General features: G+C 44.0%; 1 protein-coding gene across 1 annotated transcript in view; it reads left to right on the top strand.

Moving 5' to 3' along the window:
• LOC117452792 (coiled-coil domain-containing protein 60-like) overlaps positions 1–25,255 on the top strand; it is a 57,609-nt gene extending 32,354 nt beyond the window's left edge. The window contains exons 7-13 of the mRNA XM_034091559.2: positions 2,129–2,333; positions 6,173–6,239; positions 7,868–7,954; positions 8,763–8,888; positions 9,366–9,512; positions 9,741–9,930; positions 24,203–25,255. Coding sequence (XP_033947450.1) covers positions 2,129–2,333; positions 6,173–6,239; positions 7,868–7,954; positions 8,763–8,888; positions 9,366–9,512; positions 9,741–9,930; positions 24,203–24,334 — 954 coding nt within the window. The 3' untranslated portion in view covers positions 24,335–25,255. The remainder of the gene's footprint in view (positions 1–2,128; positions 2,334–6,172; positions 6,240–7,867; positions 7,955–8,762; positions 8,889–9,365; positions 9,513–9,740; positions 9,931–24,202) is intronic.

Genomic DNA, 25,255 nt, shown 5'->3' with positions numbered 1-25,255 from the left:
AATGCACACAAACTTTATCCTTAAGGAAGGGCAGTGTGTGGCAGCAGAGGACATTGGGAGAGCTGAAGTATTGTTCTCTCCTCCACCCTGATAATTAGGCTGAAGGGAGCATCACACACACTTAAGGCCTGGGTCTTCTCTGACAGACAGGCGGGAGAGAGGGAAGGGCATAGGGGAGAGGAGTGGGGTGGGGGGGGCATTGCAGGCTCCTTTCTGTTGCTTATATGTAGTCCTCAGTTGAGAGATGGGTCTACCTATGGGTGTGTGCCAAGCTTCCGCCTGTCAGCCTGTCTGTGTGTGAATGTGTGTGTTTGCATTTTTCTTATGAGAATCAGATGACTGCACAAGGGGCCAACATAAATTGAAGATATAGCTTGGGGCTTTGAGGAAATCAAATTCTAATTTACTAACAAATAAACATTTCACAATGTCTCAGCTTTTGTTACACGATTGCTTTACTTTTTCTCAAAATAGCCGGCCAAACACTAATGGCTAGACATCGCACTAAGATATTTCCAGCATGGTGAAAATATTAGCAAACAACCATAAGTTGTTACCGTAACGTTTTTATCAGCCTCTCAAAACTGATACCAAGGGTCTCCATTCTGTGCTGACCTTTCACACATGGAGAAAAGTGGCAATTATTACCAGTAGCCTCAAGGAAGTTCAGGTTTGGGTTGAGATTTTTGGAATTGTGTGTGATTCACTGTGTGTGCCATAGGTTGTCGCTGTACTATTTCCTATGGCACAGGTATTAAGGTGTGTGTTGTCACAGGATTGTGTGTGTCTGACCCCAGAAGGGCAAATGGTTTTTGACCGCTGTACCGCAAGTGTGAATACCGGTAAATAATTGTTTAAGGTAATTCATGGAAATTGACTTTATTATGCACAACAATAATACAGTAAATGGATTGTATTATTCCGCACCTGAATACAAGCCTACCGATTCATCATCAAACAACAAAACAACCAGTATCGTATTAACACAGTAAAACGCGTCAGCCAAGTCATCCCTGGGAGTTCATCACAGTAGCTCCTACAGAGGTGTTGTGAGAGAAAGTGGTGTGCTAGCCACGGTGATACAGGCCTACAAAACTATAGCTATACTGTGTCTAACCTGCGACTGAAAGTGACCATCTTCATAGGTGGTTTGAAAAGGCAACCTGTGAAGTGTAGGGAACAAATAACCTAGTAAACGATGAAAGAAACGTCCACACAATATTGCTTACTGACAAAATATGTATTGAGCAGCAACGTGGATCTTGCATATAAATACACAAAGGAGCTCTCTGAATAAACCAATGAGAGGACTAGACATGTGTTGGACTGGTGATCACCTTGAACTTATTCAGATAACATTAGTTGTCATTTTAAAAGTTAGAAAGAGGCAAAGTATCTTTATATAAAGACACTAATATTGAGTCACCTTCATGTTACCATATCAAATATTGATCTCAATTTAAGAGGAAATGTACTAATGAATCTTCCAATATTGTGAATAATATTTAAAAAAAAAGAATAATCTATAATATAAATTTGTCAAAGAACATTTTCAATGTTATCATACATTCAATTATCTACCAGCATTAGCATTATATAGTCAAAGGTCAGTGATGTAGATCATTTCCCATTCATCAGTAAATGTATATACTATACAGTGACATCCTTGTAATTTAAATAATAATGAAAGCGTTATTGAGGTCCTGGCTAGATTGCATTTGCATTGCAAATATTTTTTGTTCACACTTTGAAAACAACTCCGCTGTTAAAATGAAGCAGGATGAGATAAAGTGGGCACACCTGAAATATACATTACAAAACCTCATCGCTAAATACTATAACATACAAGAAAGCACTGTTGCATTATGAAGTTCACTAAACAAAAACATGGGCGGGGGGACTCTGTTTAAGATGTTATGTTCTGGTTAGGCACTACTCTACCGTTATCTTGTATGGCAGATAAGCTTTGTTGTACTGACCTCTATGGGTTAAAAGTCTGAACTCTGTTGTGACCACTATAAACAGGGCTTGGTCTTCTTGTGTTTTAGGTGATAAACTAAAACCATGCTGTCCTTTGTTAATGTACACTACTATGTTATTAAACTCCTTCACTTTTCCTCTCTAAAAGCCTTGCAGAGCTCCTCCCCGGCGCCCTCGCTGCTCCTCGTCTCGCCTCCACTCACACAGGAAGTCTCCCTTCATGAGTGCCGCCTCCCTCTCAGCCGTCACCCCCCCCACTGTGGGCAGCAGCAGTGTGTCCTCTCTGCTGCGGGACGTCGGGGAGGACACAGAGTCTTCAGGAGCACAGGAGACAGGCCAATCTCCCTCAGACTGTGAGTTCTAGATTTACACAAGTACTCATATATTTTACTGAAGGTTAAGTAATAATACCCTCTGACAAAAAGAAGTCTGCCATTCAAAATGTTACTTTAAAAGTTAAATTACAAAATAATTAGCATCAAAGTATACTGATAGTGCCAAACCTAAAAGTACTCTTAATGCAGATGCCACTTTCAAAGCATTTCTGCTTTCTGCTAACTTTAATGGCTTTTTATACTGCCATGTTTATTTATCCATAAAAGTACATTTCATCTAATAAATTAACCTGCAAAGTAATTCATCTTTGCAACTAAATGTAGTGAGTAAAAAGTACAATATGTGCTTACAGTACAAGTTGTAGTAGCGGTATAAAGTAGCATGAAATGGAAATACTAAAGTAAAGTACAAGTACTTCAAATATGTTGGACTGTAATTGAGTCAATGTACTCAAGTTATTTCTCACTTTTGACAGGTACATTTTTTGTTTTGGCGATAGTGTTTGTTATTGTAATCAGAGTGCACCACTACTCTTTTCATTATGAAGTCGTAATGTAGTCAGAATATAATCTTAAACTAGAATGTTCTTTTGCAAATTTGTGTTGCATTTCTATTTACAAAATGTTCAATAATGTCCCTGTTACACAGTGCAGTGTCACTACAAGTATTTAACCCATCACTGGTTACCTCCTGATGTTGGACGTAAGTGATCTAATGTAAGTGTTGTAGTAGAATCAAAAGTGCAGCATGAACTTGTGCTTACAACACAATGCTACTGTGGTTTCCATATCAAATACAATAAACAAACCAAACTTTACAGGCAAGCATGTGAAAGCAAACAGGTTCCTCAAAGGCTGTCGTACTATAAAGAAGAGTCTCAAGACCATGTATGGACGGAAGGTGTAAAAGACAAGAACATGACTCTGAGACATGTGTTAAGTTACACTGAAACATTTTTGAAACGTTAACTTAAATATATGTAAACAGATTTCACATAACTTTATTGGGTTAGTTGAAAGCAATAATATTACTCTTAAATAATATAATAATAGGTTCAACTTAATATTATTGCTTTCAACTAACCTTATACAATTGTGGGGAACCTGTTGACATACAACATTTATTTAAAGGCCATGTTTCAGTTTTTCAGTGTGCAATAAAGCACAATCGTTCTAATGCTTGTCTTTCCATGCTTATAAGGCCTGCATTCATTCCTTAGTTCCTAAGTAACTTAAACCCTCACCTCTAAAATCCTCTTACTCTTTTTCTGATTCTTACTCTTATTCATTTATCTTATTTATTATCGTATTTTTCTTATTTAACTTATTTATAGAAATATCTCTATCCTTAACTTCCCAAATTCTATCTGAAGGCAGAGTCACCCTGCAGCCAATGTGAATCTTTACTTAACTTATAAGAAATTAAAACATCCAAAACAATCTCTCTACATGAAAACACTTTCACTAGGAAGATAGGAACATTTGTTCACCGAAAGAAAGAAGTTTCATGAACACACACACTCCAACAGAATACTCTGTTGTCATAGAAACAGTTGGACTTAATCTAGTAAGATCACAAATCCTCAATTTTGACGGCCTTACAGAGATGAAAAAGAAAAACATGAAAACATACATTTATTGTTCAACCATGGCAACACACAACACACACACACACACACACACACACACACACACACACACACACACACACACACACCACCTGCTGAGACTGAAATGGAAACCAAAATAAGAGGCAGGTCTATTCAGTACACTTCTCACTGAGTGATCAGAACCTTTCTGCCCAGGCTGAGGCCCCTTGTGCCCGGTACTGATTCCCAGAGTGCACTACTCCAGACTTCATAGCAGGGAATAATAAGTCACCTGACCCTCCCCTCATATCCTCACCTCCTGATATCTAGCGACCGCTGCCTGAGTCATTGTCGGGTTGTGTTGTCTTCTTTTGCTTCTCCATTTCTCTCACATTTTACTCTCCCCTCCTTCCCGCCTGCTCTAATCATAAAAGGAGTCCAAAAATATCAAAGGATTGATTCACTGCCATTGGTTTAAAGCAATGAACTGCTTTTTCAGGCTTATCCCCAGAGTTATATCAAATCCAGAAGTTGGCCACTGGAGATGTGCAGCTCTGCCCACACTCCATTGTTTTGCCTTGTAAATCTGCACAATGAGTTCTAGTTTAGCGTAAAAAATGAAGCCTAGTTTCAAAGTCTTTGATTTAAAAAAGGGAATTGTACAACTTTGAATAATAAGGAGGTTTATCTTTGCATTTCAATGCCTCTCCCACAGCAGTTTTTTTTTTTTTTAACAGAACAGTTAATCCTCCGCACTCATTTGAGATAAAACTAAATGTATTCAATCTGAAATCAGCCAATTTGCAAAAGTTATGTCCTTTTACAGTGTCTGCTGCAGGTTTGTATAGCTCTTCCTCATGAGAACTCAGGCTATACATTTTTTAATAGGCGTCTCATCTCCCCGATTTGCCACACTGTGATTAATTTAGTCACAGCTCATAGAGAAGTTGAATCATTTAGGCTGGTATTTAACATTTTAATGAATGCTTTCTACTCTTGGGAAACTTCATGAAGACTTATCGTGTCCTCACCGTGTCTGCCTTCTATGAATAAAACTATAAACTGATGCTTCAGTCGGATTACATACAGGATCAATTTCTCTCAATTTCATGGTGTAGTAACAGTGTGTGGACACCAAGGGGAGCTGTTCGATTATAAGTAAATAAATGGCATAACTATTTGGCCTAGTTATGTCTACAACCCTCTTACATATTTTACTCACATATTTGCATCCTTGACAGACTCAAAAGGACTTAAGCATATTAGACTACCAGCTAATGAAGAAGCAGGAAAACATAATAAAGATAACACAAAATACAGGTGTAATACCTGTTTACACTGTTCCTGTCTCGTGTCTGGTTAAATGTGTCTGAAATGTGCTGTGTGAATGACATAGAGCCCTGTCTGAAGAGATGTTCTCAATAAAGTTTGTCTTATATCATCTTATCTTAGAACGATGCAATGTCTACTCCATCACAATAGTTGTGAACATGATTACATTTGAAAGATTTTGACAGGATTTGTACTCGGTTTTGTCTCGGACCTATATGACTCAAGATGTTATGTCAAAACCACGGCTGTGGCTGGGGATGTGATTGGATGTAAAACTGTCTCAAATGCAACCAATAACATGAACCTTTTGAATACATATGATGAAGAGGAATGTATATCTTACTGTTTGTATGTGGGTATTGTTATGATGTGGATCTTTCAGATGTATGTGGGGCAGGACATAAAGTCTACATTTTAAAATACTAAAATGTTTAATTTAAGGTGAAAATTAAAAGGGGAAGAAAGACAGAGAAAAAATAATAATGGGTACTCACATGAATTATCTTACAAAGGATGCAATACTCGTTTTGAAAACATACAACAATATGTAAAAGCTGCTTTTATAGGAAGTGAGAATCTGAGCACATCTCAGGTCATCAGGAAACTGACAGCTGCTCTACCTGTATAGAATGAACCTGTCACACATTGATAAATACATTATGTAAATGTGTGTATTGTGGCAGGTTGGCAGGCAACAGGCTGCAGCTGCTTACATGCGGGGAATGCAGTGAATAAGACCAAGATTTATTTTCAGAATTCAAGTGACCTGACTTAAGGACACTTCTGTCTCAGAAACCCTGCTGTCCTCCGACTGCAAAGCATGAAAAGTAATGTCTTTTTCACAGTTTGAACATTTGAGCTGAGAGAGTTACACATGAGGACGATGGAGTAGGAACAAAATCAAATTAAAGTTCTCTGTTGTTTTTGTGTCTCTAGATCTTTGCACACTGTCAGATGTCCACCAGAAAGGCAAGAAAGAGAGCCAAAGCTCAAAAACCAGCAAGTAAGTTCAGCTGTAATTCGGCACCAACGTCTTTAAACAATAAGTGTGTTCGTTTATTGTTGAGAGATGAGACTAAAATGTTGTTGTAAACCAGGATATTTTTTCTTAAATCTGTATTTACACTCAAGGACTCTAAGAAACAATAATCCTTTTAAACAAAATTCAACCTGTGTCAAATGTGTTCAGATAATGATAAGATACAATCTTGTGGGGATAACAGTTTGACTAAAACTACAAATGATTGGTTTTTTTCCAGAATAAATTGAAGGAAATGTTGAATATGATCTAATGACTAAATGTCTGCTTTAACCCAGATGAAACTAAAATGCACATTAAAACAGGATAAGTATGACTAAATATGATGAAAACTAGGTACTTTTTCAACCTTTTAGCATGAGCATATTTTAGCATAAACCTCATGATAAAATAAAATATTTTATATTCACGTTTTATCTCATGAATATAAAATATAAAATAAATATATATATTTCAGCAGCTGGAAAGATAAACATGGTGTCAAAGATAACAACTTTCAGCCTACTGCCATAGGTCTTCTACCCCTGACTGCTGCTTTTTCCTTTATGATATAAGCCCTTGCAGTAACTGTAACAGTAGCCACATCTCTATTTCCTAGTTTCACAGTAGAGAATCATAAATAAGTCCAAGCCATTATGACCAGCACCAATATCTATGTGAACCCTGCAATGGTTATGTGAACAGAAGTGGGGAAAAGGAACTCTAGAGAGGCAGCTCAACCTGTCCTCCTCTCCCTCACTCTATGGTGACAGCCCATCAATTTGTGGTCCTATTTTTAGTCCCCTTCATCTTCATTCCTCTTCTGGCCTATTCAGAGTTTTAAAGGCACTGATCTGAACGACTATGTGAAGAATTTGCTGTAAAGCGTTAGCCTTTGTGGCCGAGAGAACAAAAGGGCAAGTTATCAGGATAATTCCTCAGGTGCTTTCGGCCTGATATTTACTGTAGCTGTTAAAGGTGATCACATGGTTACCATCATTCATTGACTGATTACATGCTCCAGAGGACTTGTTTCTCTCAGACAGCTTTCAGTCATTATGGGGTTGTTAAAACAATGTCTTCATCAACATTTATACTTCGAATGGTTGTAAATGTAACCATATTTGTAGTAAAGGTACTTTATACAGCATTTCAGTTGTGCTGCATTACATTTTCGTACATAAAATATATAAAAGTCAAAAGAAGCAAGAAGAAGAATCTGACAATTAGCCTCCACAGATTTTGTGCCAAAAATGGACCTTAAAGATGGAAAAAGAAGAGGGGCTACTGTATAGCTTACCTGGTAGAGCTAGCGGTGCTATATACTAAAAATAATATCGTTTTTTTAAAAAGTATTGACGTCAAAAGAAATAGAAAAAGTCAAGTAAAAAAGTCTAACTAAGTACAATGGCCCAAAGATTGTTTTTTTAAGTGTTATTTGGGAAATTGGTCCAAGAAACTATTCTGTTTCTTAGAGGAATGTCTCGGGCCTCATTCTATAGTATCCAACCTGTTTTAGAAAGCATGCTACTTTAACAATACATGACCTATCCCTCTTTTAACAGTCTCTTTGATAAACAGGTCTTACTTGTTGTAATTGTCCTCTTTTACAGTTGGACCCCACCCGAGTCTAACCCACAGTCCCTGAAGATGGATGACCAAACCGGCTCCAAGACCACAAAGAGCTTTCCAACCGAGAGGTGCAACTCCAACTGCACCCATACAAACAAAAACTGAAATTGTTATCAAACTAACAGTGTGTGACGTACTTTATTATTATACCTATGTCACATTCTGTTTATATCAATGTTTGTATGCTTGTTCAACATAGATGCAATGTAATGAGGGCAGGTCTTCTTTTATTTTTTTATTTAAACACCGATCAGGTTTTGTGTTTTTCTAAGACATGGTCATAAACATTCTGTCATAATTTACATAATTTATTAACATATTTAATGGCAGTTATTTTTCACCCATTCATATTCATTTTCTAAATTCATATACAGAACATGCTTATCGATTTCATGTCAATACACAGGAAACCGATCAATGCATTTTTTCGGGCAGTAACAATGGAGGCCATTCAAAACACTGCGGCCATTGTACCTAAACAGACAGATATAAACATTGCAATTTTACAAAGTGAGTTATTGCGTATGTTTTTGATACATATTCTCATCACAAATCAGCAATGAGCTAAGATATGTTTTAAAAGTGTTCACGTTTAATATGATTCCTCCCATAAAACTTGTCAAAAAAAATGTGGGGGCTATGTTTTGAACCAAAAAAAGATATAATTCATACACTGTTCATTTCCAAATCAAGTAAATCCAATATGCTATAATACAATACCAACAAACGGGGTAAATTATTGTAGTTTGCTATACAAATACCGTCTTGTTAGGGAGTCAACATCTGACACACAGGCCCAGTATACAGCTGAATTATCATCACAAATGAATCGACACAACACTTATTATTGTTTATCTTTGTGTTTTCTTCACCCAGCTGTCCTGCCATCAGCCACCTCATCAACGACAAAGCCACCAGGCTACGAGAGATAAAAACTGCCTTTAAGGGAAGAGTGGAGGAGATATCTCGGAGCTACGCAGACGTCCTGGAGCTCAAAGCCAGGTTTGATAATCATCCAATCCCAACTGACTTATTTCTCATTATTGGTTCTCCAAACATATCCTAAGTATCAGCATGATGGTAACCTGCCATTAAATACTGCATGGCTCTGAATCATTGTTTGTCACAAAAACTTGAGGGCTTCCTTGCTGAGCTTTTTAATACATTGAGATTAATTTAGTAACTGTTTTGACCTTATTCTGTTTTATGTTGTTGTATACTTTTACTTGATTACTCACTGAGCCTTTGCTCTACGATGACTGAGAGCTGGGCGTCCTTCACATCCCTCAGGGTGGTTCTCCTACTTGAGTAACAACCATGTTTGTTCTGTTATACCAGTGTGTGTGCTTAATAATTTTGTAAGCGTAGTTCAAATACAGGCAGGGGGCCAATGCAGCATAAGGTGATTGTCAGATAACACAGGCTCATTCAGGTTCCTTCTTCTCTTTTTTGTCAATTTGCTTTCCTTCCCCCATCCAGGGAGAGGTTAAACAGCGGCCTCCAGGGGTATCGAGTCCCGGGTCATGTGACCAAATCCCAGGGCCTTCCTCCCCATGTGACCTGCCTGTCCCGAGAGTCAGAAGCTCCAGACAACAAGAATAAAAACACGCACAGTAACAATATGTGGTATGCAGCCTGTTGAAGACATTATCAAATGGAATGTGGAGTTGGGGGGGGGGGGGGGGAGTTGAGAGGTTTACTGGGGCTGGGGAGAGGTCCCATTTGTGGACCTGCATGCACATGTGGTCTGCATATGTGTTAAAAATGTGCACAAGAGAGCATAACACCATCATATTCTGATGTGTTGTAGCACGGTCGCAGTGATGGATCTGAGATTGTTTCATTTCCTCGCAGGCTGTCCTCTCTGCTGAGCAGCCTGCCACAGGAGGTGTGCAGGGAGCGGGCGGGGGGCCGGGTGCTGGAGAAGCTGAGGGGCTTTGCAGAGCAGCAGAGCCTCAGGGTTCCACCTCAGGTCCTGCTGAAGGTGCTGGGGGGTCTGGAGCCGTGGGAGCTCTGTCTGCCTGAGCTGTGTGTGGCCGTCCAGGTACACAAAACACTTCCTCACACCCAATTCACAAAGCATAATACACATATAGGGAGCTAGCACACTTTTTAAGCAACATCAAGTGAAGAAACACACTCCTCAATGTCAGTTTCGGTACTTTAATGACAAGGATGACGACACCCTGAAACAGAGCAATGCAGCAAGATAAGCTGACAAAGTACTACATACATGCATGTCATGACCAATACACATATATTCAATTACATAGAGTAAAGACACACCAAACAATAGTGGAAACAATCTTACATGAATGAGTGGATGAACGTCTCAACTCGAGGCGGAGTGAATGAACAATATTTGAACTGAAATGGCCCCTCGGCACTACCGGGTCAGAGCACGGCATATCCGGACAGCGACAGCAGTGACGCTGCCCTCTAGTGGCCGGCGATAAACTCTTCATCCCCCCAGACCGGAAAACTATGGGCCGGAATAGATTAATGGTCTAAATCCAGCTGCCGGACTCGGGCTCGTAACGTGCAGGCGGCCTCCTCACGCGGCCTGGCCGAGTAGGCTGGGGCAGCGGCGGTGGCGACTGCGGCACCGGGAGCGGTGCACCTAGGAAGGCACCCGTAGGAACGGTGAGGTCAGAGGACGCCTATGCAGGTGCCGGTGGGGAAGCGCCCATAGCCGAGTCGCGGGGTCCAACAGCCGGCCGCTGAGCAATCCCCTGGGGCGTCGCCCAGCCCGGGTGGATAGGTGGGGGCTGATGGGCCAGAGCAGCGGGCGGTGGCAACGGCGCAGCCGACTGCTCACGGGCGCAGGGTATGGTCGGCGTGTAGGCACGGAGGAAACGCCGGTTGCGCAGTGTCAAACGTCCCGAACCGTCAACCCTGACCCGATACTGGTCGTGGCCCGGCGACTCCACCACGATCCCTGACCTGTCCCATTTGTGGGGGCTCGGGCCTTGCTGGTTCTGGAGGAATAACCTTTCGCCGAGTGCCAATGGGCGGAGCGGTCTTGAGTGAGTCCCCAGAGACTCGGTGGTACGGGACATACGGGTCCGAAGGGCGTCCTCCTTCGCCGCCCATGCCTCGCGCCATAGCAGGCGGATATGCGGGTTCGAGAACTTCTCGAGGCGGTTCACGAAGGAGAGCGAGCCACGAAGGAGAGCGAGCCACGAATGGGGCGGCCGAAGATGATCTACGCCGGTGAGTGGTTGCAGTCGGGGTCTGGTGTGTTTCGCAACTGCAGCATAGCACGCAGGAAGCGGTCCTGATCAAGGCCGCCCAACGGGCCGGTGTTGGACATCAGGAGGCGCTTAGCAGTCTTAACCGCAACTTCCGCCCTCCCATTCGACTGTAGAAAGCTAACGGAAGACACACGGTGTTTGACGTGCCATAAGCGGAGGAAGTCCTCAGTGTGGCTCGCCATGAATTCCGGACCACCGTCGCTAGAGAGCTCCTCCGGTACGCCGAAGGTGGCGAAGAACGAACGGAGGTGTTGGACCAGGCCAGCTGAGCCCGCCAGGGCAGTACCCGCCGTAGAGCTCAGGACCTCTACCCAGCCCGAGAGACGGTCCCCGACAACTAGGTAGTGGCGGCCCCCATAGTCGAAGAAGTCAGCAAACACAGCCTCGAATGGCGTGGACGGGGGTGAGGGTGGCAAGGGGGGGTGTAGCCGCCTGTGATGGAACGTTGCGGTTGCAGTCTGCACACCCGTCCCTGGTGGCCTGAATGTCCCCGGACATCCCGGGCCAGTAAACTATGGCTCGGGCATGCTGCCCCATCGCTGAGGTCCCCTGGTGAGCGGCATGGAGATGCCGAAGGACTCTCCCATGGAGGGATGGGGGGACCACGACGCGGTCCCGATAGAGCAGTGCGTAGACGGACTCACAGACCGATGACAGACTCGCCAGGGCAGGGTCATTCACGTCAATCCCACCCTCCTGCTCGATGAGTTGGGGGAGGTGGCCGAGGCATCTGTCAGCCGCTGTCTCCCGTGCGAGGAGGGGCCAAGAGACGGCTCCGAGCTCCCGTGCGTCGTCGCGGATGGAGGCCATGAGTGCTGACTCCACGGCGTCAGGCCCGCTCGGCAGCCCCAAGGAGAGGCCGTTCGCTGAGCTCGAGGGGGAAGGATGACTCGACGTGGCATCAGCAGCATAGTTGCTCTTTCCAGGCAGATGCACAATGTCAAAGCGCCATGGGAGGGTGCGCTGCTTGAGTCTAAACAGACGCGAGTTTGTTATCTCATCCAGCGTACGGTCGCCAAAGATCTTCACCAACGGCTTATGGTCGGTGACCACGACGAGGTTGTTGGACCCCTGCGTGAAGTATCGCGTCTGTTCCAGACCCCATGCCACAGCTAGGGCCTCTCCCTCGACGGCCGCATAGCGCTGCTTCGCAGGGGACAGGAAACACGAACCCGCGAGGGTGATCCTCCATCCACCTGCACAGCAGTCCGGTATGCCCGAGGCACAGTGACAATGTTGCTAGAGCAGGAAGTAGCCAATGCCACGCATGGACCAGTCAGGGCGGAGGCAGGTACGCTTCTGCATGTCGTAGATCTCCACGCCCTCGCGGATGGCCTCCATCATGGCTTGCTTGGACGCCTGGAAGGCCTCCTCCAGAACGGGGGACCATAGGAACACACAGCGTGGGCTGAGGAACGGCTTGAATGGAGCCATCGTCTCACGCAACTGGGCGTACTTGGCCACTTGGTTGACAAGGCCGAACCAACTCCTGATGTCCGTCGTGGAGCCTGGGGTGGGGAAGTCCCGGATGGCGTCCAAGTACTTCGGGAGCGGTTCGATGGTAGATTCCGACACCCTGAAGCCAGCGAAATTGACGCACCTCTCCGCGAACTGAAACTTGTCTGGGTTCAACACGATGCCCGACTGGCCGACACGCGTCAGGAAGTCGATGGTCCTCCACCAGTGTTGCTCCAGGTCGGTGTCATAGTGGATGGTGTCATCCACACAACGTTCCTTGCGTTCATAGTCCGAGAGGACGGCATCAAACCGACGGTTGTAGCCATCCCCTGATGACAGGAAACCCTGTGGTGCCCTGGTGTAGCTCCAACGGCCGAAGGGTGTGATGAAGGTAGTGAGGTGGCGATCCGACTCACGCAGGGGGACACTGTGGTAGCCGTTCCAGGCGTCCGTGACGGTCTTCCAGGTGCCCTTCGGGACGCGGCGTGCAAGGTGGAACGGGGACTCAGTGGCGAAGGTCTCACGTTGGCAGAACTTGTTGAGGGTGGAGAGGTCCACGGTCCTGCGTGGGGAACCGTTGTGCTTCCGAGTGACTACCATACGATGGCACCATGCCACTGGCTCGCCGTATGGCACACGTTCAATGACCCCAAGGGCTTCGTCCCGCAGGAGGTCATCGTGGACCCTCCGCTGCCAGTGTAGAGGCACTGTAGCCGCGGTGTGACATGCCCTAGGCGTAGCTGCAGGGTCCACGTGCATCTTGATAGGTGGCCCCTCCATGCATGGTAGTGCTCGATGGGGGCAAGTATTGAACGTCGACGAGGCATATCTCCCGAGTAGCCAACCTTTCATCCGGTTGTTGTTCTCTGGCGTACAAGGGAACGGCAGTGCTGCGGGGCGCGCCGGGGGGACCGTGCGCTGAGGACATGAGCACTGGGCGTCCTGGGGGTCACCTGGCCCCACGCAGCCGCCGTTGGCTGACCTCGTCGCATTGACGGACAAGGGCTGGTCTGGCGTGTCAGCCGTGTCAGGGCTACGCTTGTCCTTGGGCCCCCCTGCAACGTCGTCCGATGGGAAGTTCACGGTAGGGCTGGGCGATTTGGCCTAAAAATATTTTTTTTAGAACTAATGGACAATTTTTGATTTAAACCTCGATTTTTTTCAGTTTTTTTCTAAACAAACCAGACCAAGGCAAAATTTAAATACATATTTTCTTTATTAACACAATACAAATAAATGAGATTACCAAGTAGTCTAATAATAAATAATGATAATGAAATGAATAATAAAAAATACCCTCAAACTAAATAACATCCCTTTAACTTTCTAGGAAGTTGTCTACAGGGTTCTGGCTTGAGGCATACTCTTTAGCATGTTACAATGTTACCCCCCGTACTGAAAACCCTCTCCGAGCGAAGGGGCACTTGTGGCAGGAATGGAGATATATTTCTTGGCCAGATTACTCAGTCTTGGGAAGTTAGCTTCATGTAGCTTCCACCACTGCAGTGGGTCTGTATCAGGGTCTGTCTCAGACGACAACAAATAGGATGACAGCTCAGCTTCAATTTTGTCCTGCTTTGACTGGGAGGTAGACGACACTGTCAGTAGTGATGTGTCGGTTGCGAACGAGCCGTTTTTTTGTTTTTTTTGCGGAGGGATCTAGATCGGCATGAAGGCACATTATGCAATGTGCAATGTGCACATTATCCCGCTTATTACACATGGCCACATTCTCAACAAAGTAACGACATGACTCCCAATATTAATTGAAATGCTTTTATGGATTTAGAAAATGATTTTATTGATTTAAAAAATAGTTGTATGTATTGATTTATATTGACATGCATCCGCTAAGAAAAGTAGTCCGTTGTTACTGTTTGAACTAACGTAGCAACGGCAGGAACTGCTTCGATAGTGTTTTTGAGGAGCTTTTTGATTACAGATTTGAAAACATCGTTGCTTGCTTTAAAAGTAGCACAATTCATTATGTCAAAGTTCCTTGGAAAGTATCTAGATATCCCTGCCCTAATGACAAAGTAACTGCCAACTGAATATGTGTCGCCGTTTGATGTCTATGTCTGGGCCGCTGCGTAAAAAGGAGGGTTTCTGCCCCATTACTTCTCTTCTTACTTCTATAAGAATAAAACACGGAGGACGGAGATCTCTTTTTCTCCCCCTCTTCTGACAGCCCAGCAGCTGATCTCAGAGCACGCTCCCCTCTCCTGCAGGGGGGCGCGGTCAGCTGCCTGCAGCTCACAGAATCAGCCTCCTGCAAAAACAGCGCTGGAAAAAGCAAATGGAGTGAAATGAGGCATGGCTAAAATGCAGGATCTCTTCGGGTAGTCACAGGCAATGTGGCTGAGTTTTGTGCGCGTTCTGGAAAGTGAGAGAGTAAGCTACTACGGAATCCCTTAAAGCAAAACAAATCTGCGGAGTCTAGAAATGTTTTTAAATCGCGATTTTTCGGTTCAGCCATTTCACAAACCGTAGGAAAGTAAAAATGCAAATTAATCGTTAAAACCGAAAAAATCGCCCAGCCCGTGGGCAAGAGGCCGAGGTTGAGCAACGACTCGTAGGAGAGGTACATGGCCCGGACCGAGCTGCTCACATATACCATGGAACGGCAGGATGTAACACGCCCCCCGCTGCAGGTCGTCGGGAGCCTAGCAAAGAACGCTCCCTCGATGGTTATAGGGGAGCGGTTGGCGGCCGACAGGCTGAGGCTGACGGGTCGCAGGTCGTCCCGCGAGAAACCGCAGGCCAGGAACTCCTCCAGCGACCAAAGGTCAGACTGCGCACCAGTGTCCGCGACGGCGGATATCCGAGCTCCGTCGGCCGAGCCCCGGTTGCCGGTGCCATCCCTCAGCCCGACTGGCGTGTCCATCGAGATGGTGATTAATGCTCGGGGGTGGTCTCTCAGCCTGGCCCGTCTCCATTCGCCCTTGGAGAAGATGTGGTGCTCGAGTCTGATAGGTCGATGCACACCTGGTGAGGCTTAGGATTCCACCGGCGAGGCCCCTCCGTGAAGACGTTAAAGACGCTCTTACATTCCGGGCACGAGGCACATTTAGCCCCGTCCGCAGGGCTCGGGGCGGGGCTCGTCTGTGGAGTCGTCTTCAGGCGCCGGAATGACGACATGGCTGATAGGGAGGACGACGGGAGAGTGTTACGGGCCATCTCTCTGTTCTCGACGAGTGCAATTACGTCGTTAACTGGCTTGACCAGGACGTCAGGTGTGCCCAGCGTCTCGCGGCGTATGTCCGAGTCATAAATGCCGGTGCTGGTGTCTAAATCCATGAATCGTCAATATAGCAATGACGAGTGCTTCAGACAAGTCTTCGGATTCGAACTCGCAGCCGGGGACAGGGCATCCAACAACAACCATGGTGTCGTTATGAAGAAACACACTCCTCAATGTCAGTTTCGGTACTTTAATGACAAGGATGACGACACCCTGAAACAGAGCAATGCAGCAAGATAAGCTGACAAAGTACTAGATAGATACTAGATAAGATAAGCCAAGTTTCATTTGGTTTTCCATTGCACAAAGACATTGATCCTACGCTGTCATTGGAGGCAGTCGCAATTTCTACAGGCTCGCACTACCTGTTAGCATCTGGCATCTGTTAGCATTTAGCTCTCCTCCTTACAAACTTTTAGCCATCCCTGCTTATACAAGTAGTAGTTTTAGTTACATTACATTACATTACATTGCATTTAGCTGACGCTTTTATCCAAAGCGACTTACAATAAGTACATTCGACCAGGAAGACACAACCTTGAAGAAAACAGAATCATATAAGAACATCAGGTTTCAAAGAGCCAATCGTTTCAAGTGCTACTCAACTGGCTTGAGATAAGCCAGTCCTTTGTTAGTATATAAATGCTTTGTTAGTAGTTCTTTGTTAGTCATTCTATCGCTCGAAGTGGAGTCGAAAGAGATGAGTTTTCAGTCTGCGCCGGAAGGTGTGTAAGCTTTCTGCGGTCCTGATTTCAATGGGGAGCTCATTCCACCATTTTGGAGCGAGGATAGCAAATCCACGTGTTTTTGCTGATGGGAACTTGGGTCCCCCTCGCAGCGAGGGAGCAGCGAGTCGTTTGGCTGATGCAGAGCGAAGTGCACGTGCTGGGGTATACGGTTTAACCATGTCCTGGATGTAGGAAGGGCCAGATCCATTCGCAGCATGGTACGCAAGTACCAGTGTCTTGAAGTTGCGACAGGTCTGCGATCTGCCGAGGCCTACTCCCACCTGTCGAGTACGGCTGTACTGAGGTGTTTTTCCTCCGGAGACGTCGCGAAGAGACGGAGCGGCTCCACCTATTGCTGCATGCGATCTGCGATTTACGGAGGCCTGCTCGTCGCGAAGAGACGGAGCGGCTCCACCTGTTGCTGCCTGCGATCTGCGATCTACGGAGGCCTGCTCCCACCTGTAGAATTCGGCTGTACTGGAGAGGTTTTTACCCCTGAGTCGTCGCGGAGAGACGGAGTGGATCCACGCTTTGGGCTTGGCCTGCTTCCACCGGGCGTGTGCTGCTGTACGGAGGAGGATTTTACCACCGCTGAGGCCTGCTTTCCACCTGTCCTGGTTCTGCTGTTGCAGAGGCCTGCTTTCACCACGGAGGGACCGGAGCGCTTCCACGCTGCTGTTTTCGCCTGTCCTTTGCTGCTGTGCTGATTTTGCTCCAGGAACATCGCGGATACTGTGTGCTAGTCTGGGAAAATGGCCCATATCGGGATTCTGCTGTGCCTGTTAACTGTTTTGGACTATGAGAAGATCTCTAGTCATTCTGAGAAGTCTACTGGATTCAGGTCTGTTCTGCCACCCGCAGTGGGCATCCCCTGCAAAGGTTCGGATGTGTTGCTCAAACAATTACCGGTTGCCTTGTCACAGACAATCTGCTCGACAAAATATGTTTGTCTTTTTTGTTTTCCTGCGATGATGGTTCTTCAGGACTGCTTCTTAAGCTCTAATCACACTCTCACAGACTTTTCCGGTGTTTCTAAATTAGATGACAATGTATGTGTGTCGTTTAAGAGGAAAAGATGCCTGTTTTTTTTTTTGTTATTACTGTCAGGAAATGTACAACCTAACCCTGGTCCGCCCAGTAGTAGTAGTCAGATCGCTACTCCTGCTGATTTTAAAACTAGGTCTGGGTTGGGTTTCATCCACTTGAATGTGCACAGTCTGTTAGGTAAACTAGATTTTGTCCGTATCTGGGCGAGCTCAACTGACGCTGACGTCATTGTTTTATCAGAAACATGGCTAAATAAATATATTTTGGCCTCTGACATTGCCTTAAATGGTTTTAATGTGTATCGTACCGACCGGCATAATAAAGGTGGTGGCGTTGCCATTTATGTTAAGAATAAGTTCAGTGTAACCACATTAGTTTCCAAATCTATCAGTAAGCAATTCGAATTTTTAGCCTTAAATATAGAAGTGGCAAAGGGTCAACAGGTCATGGTGGTGGGCTGTTACAGACCCCCCTCAGCTGGCAAGGACTCCTTGTCTTCGCTAGCAAATCTTTTATCGCAGCTAGACTACAAGGAAATAGTGCTACTTGGAGATTTTAACTGGGACTGGTTAACTGCAGTGTCAGAGGATTTTAAAAACCTTTGTATCTCTTTAAATGTTACTCAGATTGTGGACAGTCCTACTCGCCCTAACATTAAGTCCCCTAATAAATCCTCCCTAATTGATCTCATTTTAACTAATGTTCCCCATAAATATTCATCTGTGGGAGTTTTTGCAAATGATCTGAGTGATCACTGTGTTGTAGCCACAATTAGGGACACTAAGGTCCAAAAGGTTAAACCTCACATTATCATTAAGAGAGACAAAAAACATTTTGTGGAGCAGGGTTTTGTGCATGATCTGTTTGATTTTGATTGGGGTAAAATCGATCTGTGTGCTGATGTGGAAACCGCATGGTCTTATTTTTATCTTGGTTTTATGGAGATCATTGATAGAAATGCACCCCTGCGTACATTTAGAGTAAAGGGACGAGACAATCCTTGGTTTTCTGCTAATCTGTCCAGTCTCCTTCATGAGAGAAACAAGGCCTGGGCAAAGGCTAGGAAATCAGGCTCAGAGGTAGAATGGCTGCGTTTTAGGCACCTAAGGAATAGCTTCACATCGCAAATCAAAAGCGTTAAATCAAAGTACTATCTGTCAGTAACCACAAAGAATCTAAATAATCCTGGAAAATTTTGGAAAGCCATTAAATCGTTATCCACCGGCGATATCCGTAATGAGCTATCTCCGTGCATTACCACAGCATCTGGCACTATATCGGACAGGGCTACTATGCTCAATTGCTTTAATGAGCATTTTGTGTCCTGTGGTTCTCTATTTGATTCTGTCACTAACTCTGCTTCTGTGAACACTACAGTATGTGACTCTGAAAAACGTGTGTTGGAAAACCTTTTTAGTTTTACCCCTTGTACTGTTGATGTTGTTCGTGAAGCTTTAACCAAGCTAGATCCTAAGAAACCGGCTGGCCCGGACAACGTAGAACCCTTCTTTTTAAAGATAGCTGCAGATTTTATTGCTCCACCTCTCACTACTCTTTTTAACCTCTCCCTCAGCACTAACACAATTCCAAAATTGTGGAAGTCAGCGTATGTCCTGCCTTTGCTAAAAGGCCCCTCCTTTTTAAATAACTATAGGCCAATCTCTAAGTTGTCAGTTCTGGCTAAGGTTCTTGAACGCTTAGTGAGTGAACAGGTAAAGGTGTCTTTATGTACAAATGATATCCTGTCTAAACATCAGTCAGGCTTCAGAAAGCAACACAGCACTATCACTGCCACAATGAAAGTGGTGAATGATGTGGCGAGTATTTTAGATAATAAGCAGTTGTGCAGCTCTATTTATTGACCTTTCAAAAGCGTTTGACACCGTCGATCATCACATTTTAAAGCAGAGGCTAGCCAGTATAGGCATGTCCAGCCATGCAGTGGGGTGGTTAACTACCTCTCTGAAAGGTCCCAATGTGTTCACTTTGATGGGCTGTCTTCTGAGTGGTTAAACATTGCTAATGGTGTTCCTCAAGGTTCTGTTTTAGGTCCACTTTTATTCTCCATCTACATCAACAGTTTAGGTGAAAATGTGGATGAAGCTACTTTACATTTTTATGCGGACGATACCGTGATGTACTGTGCAGGTCCCTCCATTAAGGAGGCTGGTGTTAAATTACAGGCTGTTTTTAACATTATTCAGACTCAGCTCTCTGAACTAAAGCTTGTTTTAAATGTTGAGAAAACCAAGGTAATGCTCTTTTCTAAAGCTAAAAAGACACCAGAGCCTGTTTTAGATATTGTAACTACGCAAGGAATAAAACTTGAAGTGGTTACCTGTTACAAATACCTTGGTATCTGGCTTGATGATTGTCTCACTTTTAAACTTCATGTCAATAACCTGCTTAAAAAGCTGAGGGTTAGGCTAGGTTTCTTCTACAGGAACAAGTCCTGTTTCTCGCTTGAGGCCAGGAAAAGGCTAGTCACTGTGACCTTTTTACCTGTGCTGGACTATGGTGATTTGATGTATATGAATGCACCTGCCAATTGCCTGGTCAAGTTAGATGCTGCGTATCACAGTGCACTAAGATTTGTGACAAACTGTAAAGCATTAACCCATCACTGTACCCTGTATGCAAGGGCTGGTTTGCTTTCACTAACTGTAAGGAGGCTCAGTCACTGGTACATTTTTATATACAAAGCCATGTTAGGGAAACTTCCATCTTATATCTGCTCGCTGATCTCACGGAAAATTGTAAGTGGCTACTGCCTGAGATCGAATGCTGTGGTTTTATTAAATGTGCCAACTGCTAGGACTGTCTTAGGGAAGACAGCTTTTAGATGCGCAGCTCCTCTGTCTTGGAATAGTCTGCAAATTAAATGGAAACTGAACAATCTGGTGCCACTAAATGTTTTTAAAGCTTGGTTGGATGCTACTCAATCGGAAGCTATTGGTACCTGTTTATGTGGATAATTATGTAAATGATGCTGTATGATGTCCTTTTGTTGTTCTGTTTATGTTTTTATTAGGGCTGTCAAACGATTACAAATTTTAATCAGATTAATCACAGCTTAAAAATTCATTAATCATGATTAATCACCATTCGAACTATGTCCAAAATATGTCATTTATCTATGTATATTGTTGTGGGAATGGAAAGATAAATGAAAGAAGGCGGATATATCCATTTAACATACAGTATCTATGTTTATTATAACATTGTTCTGTGTGTCAAAATGAAAGACAGCCCACACACCTATCAATCATCAAACCGTGGGGTCTTAATTCATTACGTGTTGATATCAACGGGGGAGTAGGCTACTTCAGGAAAGTCGACAGAGGGGGAGGGCTAGTGGAGTACTTCGTGACCACAGAGTGTGAACGTTGTGATCAGCTGTTTTAGCGCAGTTCTCCAGTGAAGGGGGGGAGTCTCCCCAGATCAACGTTAACAGCAGCCCTGTCTGTGCACACGGAGACCGACTCTGTCGTCCGGTGATCTAACCGCCTTCTGGAAAAGCTTCACAAGTATGTCGGTACGCAAATGTGCTTTGTGACACAAGTGACGGTACGCATTTCAGATTACATAACCTGCGTACCAGTTATGTGCACCCCTGTACTACAGCAAAAGTATTCTCCGTCGGGACTTCCTGCAACAACACCACGCCGTTATCAAAGATGTTCTATTGAGAAGACGATCACTACGTGACAAAAGTTTTCAAAACCGTGGCTGCTGAAATCAATCTTACTAACTGCTGTCTGTGCAATTTACTCCGCGCGAGTTGGCAGACTTTATTTTGCTTACTTTAACATCATTTTTCATGGTGGGGCTAAGCCATTTCTTGGTATGGGTGTAGCCTACCCCAGCCATACCCTGGCGCTGCCACTGGTGGCACGTATGGGGCGGGCCATTCTGCACATGCGTTAAATGCGTTAAATATTTTAACGCAATGAATTCAAAAAATGAATTACCGCCGTTAACGCGATAATTTTGACAGCACTAGTTTTTATGTTTCATGTGGAACTACTTGAGCAGGTCTCCCTTGAAAAAGAGATCAATGATCTCAATGGGATTTATCTGTATAAATAAAGGTTTGAAATGAAATGAAAGCTGACAAAGTACTACATACATGCATGTCATGACCAATACACATATATTAAATTACATAGAGTAAAGACACACCAAACAATAGTGGAAACAATCTTACATGAATGAGTGGATGAACGTCTCAACTCGAGGCGGAGTGAATGAACAATATTTGAACTAAAATGGCCGCTCTGCACTACCGGGTCAGAGCACGGCATATCCGGACAGCGACAGCAGTGACGCTGCCCTCTAGTGGCCGGCGATAAACTCTTCATCAAGGGACTGCTGCGACCAATGATAGTTTATTCCCCACATTGAAAAATGTACACAAAAGTATTAACAAACACAAAGGTTTGATTATGGAATTAATGTCACATTGATTTTAGAGCAGGAGCATATATCATGAGTTATGTATGATACAAAAAAATAAGCATTCAAAACATAACCAACAGTTTGGCCATCATCCTGTGATAAAAACTGTCACACTTTTTTTCACACTGCACTGTAACTTGTATTCATGTACCTTTGTTATTCATGTGTTATTATCTTTGCTTTTAAATGAGTGTTTTTAAATGCCATTTTACTATATGTTTCTTAATGATCTTAAAGGTGGGGTAGGTAAGTTTGAGAAACCGGCTCGAGATCGCTAGAATTTGAAAATACACAACCGGAGAAAATCTGCCACTTCCTTATAGAGCCCCTCCTCCAACACACACAAACGCGCACATGACCAATGAGGGCACGAGACAAGTTTGTGCCCCGATGGAAGGCTGACAGGCAGGTAGGCCATCCAATCGGTTGTACTTTTTACAGTATTACGGCTTCTACAGATGAAATTTTTGTATGGATTTTTTGTCAAAGCACTTAAGATGTTCATTGCTATCGGGATGTTAAGAGCATTCCATGGAATATAACAAAAAGTGTATCTCGAGCCGGTTTCTGAAACTTACCTACCCCACCTTTAATGTCTTTAATTTTTGTAACGCACTTTGAATTGTCTTGTGTTAAAAGGTGCTATATAAATAAACTTGCCTTGCCTTGTAGAGTATGTTAAAAAGTAATATTTTGTAGTATGCAATGTTCAAATTCCTAGTTGAAATAGCCACAATTACAACTGAAATCTGGACAAACTTAATCCTATTTCTGTCTTCTGAGCTGGGTATAGTGCAAATCTGTATTTAGGCAATTGTATAAAATGTGTGATGAAAAATGGTCATTGTAATTTGAGGGCAGTTACCCTGAGACCATTATCCTGGTTAATTTCCACATGCTAAATTATAGACAATAGGTTGTGGGATTTTCCAACTCTTCTGATCTTCTCCAAAACGTTAAACCTGGTAGTTAAACTCTCAGCCACTCCCACCAAACCATCAATTAGGGACGAGACCCACTCCCAACACTAACAGACCCCAGACCCTCTGAACACGCCCCTACCGGTCAGAAATGAGGGGCAATCAGATCCTTCCAGACTCCGGAGCAGATAGCTGAAGGTGTAATGACAGGAAGCCGCCTGATAAATCACACCAGGGCTCTGTAGGGGGGTTTCACTGTTTTTGGAGGGGCAGTGGGGAGGGGAATGCTGTCCCACCTTGTTCCTTTTCAGGACAGTGTGTGGCAGTGTGTCCCACTCTGAAGCTCAGACCTGAATCCAACAGAGCACAGAGGACTTGGATTGTTTCCTGTCTCAGCGCTGAGGGCTGTGGCGATGGGCACCAACGTATAATTATACTGGTCGCCATCAGTGTTTTTTTAACAAAGCCTCATTTCTATTTTTATTTGTTCAAACATAATGGGCAAGGAAAGGCACATTTTTTTTATTTAGCACAGTCCAAATTGAGGCAATTCAGAATGCTTTTTAATTAAAAAAACATACAAGCATTAATATATAGTGCAACATGCACCCATTATAATATAACATTTAAATCAAATCAAAAACAGAAGTCAATCAAAACAGTCATTCAAAAGCCAAAATAAAACAGCTAAAATAGAATAAGACAGGATTAAAATACAAGAATAAAAGTGACAGTACAGTGTAAGATACTAGTTATTTGATGTAATAGAAGGCAGCAGCAAAAAGAAAAGTCTTCAGTCTTGATTTAGAAGAAGTGGTGCTTGCCTTTTTCTGGGAGTTTGTTCCAGATAAATGGAGCATAATACCTGGACGCTGCTTCTCAATGTTTAGTTTTGACTCTGAGGACAGAAAGAAACCCTGAGAGTTCTGGATGGTTCATAATGCTAAATGCAATGTAATGTAGCTGAAGATCTGAAATGTATTTTGGCCCTAAACCACTGGGTCTCTATAAATCACCAGTAGTATGTTGCACTTAATTGTTGAACAGTTAGGAAGCCAGTCTAAAGACCTCAAAACTGGAATGATATGATCCACTTTCTTGGTGTTAGTTAGGACTGGAGCTCTTAATATTTGAAATACTGTAACTTTTTTGTCCAGCATCTGTCAATGTCTCTGTGACCCCTCCTCCGTTTCCCTTCCTCCTCTGTCAGATTGCCACAGAGCACGTGGTCCAGATGCCCAGGGAGGAGTACGACGCCTGGCATGGTTCAAGGGTCACTCTGCTCCCACAGTACCGCCGTGCCCCTCAAACACCAGGTGACCCACACTCATTGAGACCTTGAAGAAGCCTACAGGCAGCGACAAACCATACACAACAGCCCCACCCAGTTTGGTCAAATGAAATGTGAGCTCAAGGGTGAAAGAGCCTAAGGTCGCGTTCACACCAGCCTTGTTTAGTACGGTGTAATCGAACCCTAGAGCGTTTAACCCAGGGGTGTCATCACTTTTTTCACAGAGGACCACATACAGAAAAATATTCGAAGGGCCAGGCCGCTCACTAGAGGTGAGGTATAATGCCTCATTAGTTCAGTTATAAGTTGGTAAATTCAATCAAAGTAGGTAAATTCTGCTCGATACTTGAATCGGCTTTTAAAATAAACAGCCTACATCCCAGCTCTCCAGAGAGTTTCATTTAATTTGTTAGCAGCTCATCCCTTACAACAGGAGCCCCTGATTGATTATCATAAGAGGAATAGGAAAGGTATATTTCAAGTTTGTTATTTATATAAGTTATTGTTTTTGTTTTTTATTAACTTAGATTTGTTGGAACATATTTTCAAATATAATTGACTGAATTTATTGTAAATTAGGCTTATTAACACATGAACCCATACTGTGTAATATATGTAAAAAAAAAGTACAATACAAGAAAAGCTCAAGTTTAATTTGTGGGCCGTATTACATAATACTTTTTTAATTTGCTGAGGGCCGATTCAAAATGTCCTGCCGACCGCATTTGGCCCCCGGGCCGTAGTTTGACCCCTGGTTTAACCCCTGGGTGAGGTTCGTTTGGGTTGGTGTGAATGCAGTCCGCTTGCTAGTGAACTCTGGAGCGGTTCATCACTGGTGTGAACGCAGTCCGCACCAAAACAAAGGAAGCGTAGTATCTACGTGTCATTTCCTGTTCTGGTTACTGGAGGAGAAGTTAGCAAGTTGTGGCTAACAAAAGGAGCAGCAGGGGACAAACATGGAGCTATGAAGAA

Source organism: Pseudochaenichthys georgianus, chromosome 9, assembly GCF_902827115.2.
Source record: "Pseudochaenichthys georgianus chromosome 9, fPseGeo1.2, whole genome shotgun sequence".
NCBI lineage: Eukaryota > Metazoa > Chordata > Actinopteri > Perciformes > Channichthyidae > Pseudochaenichthys > Pseudochaenichthys georgianus.
This window is presented reverse-complemented; position numbering and strand designations above follow the sequence as displayed.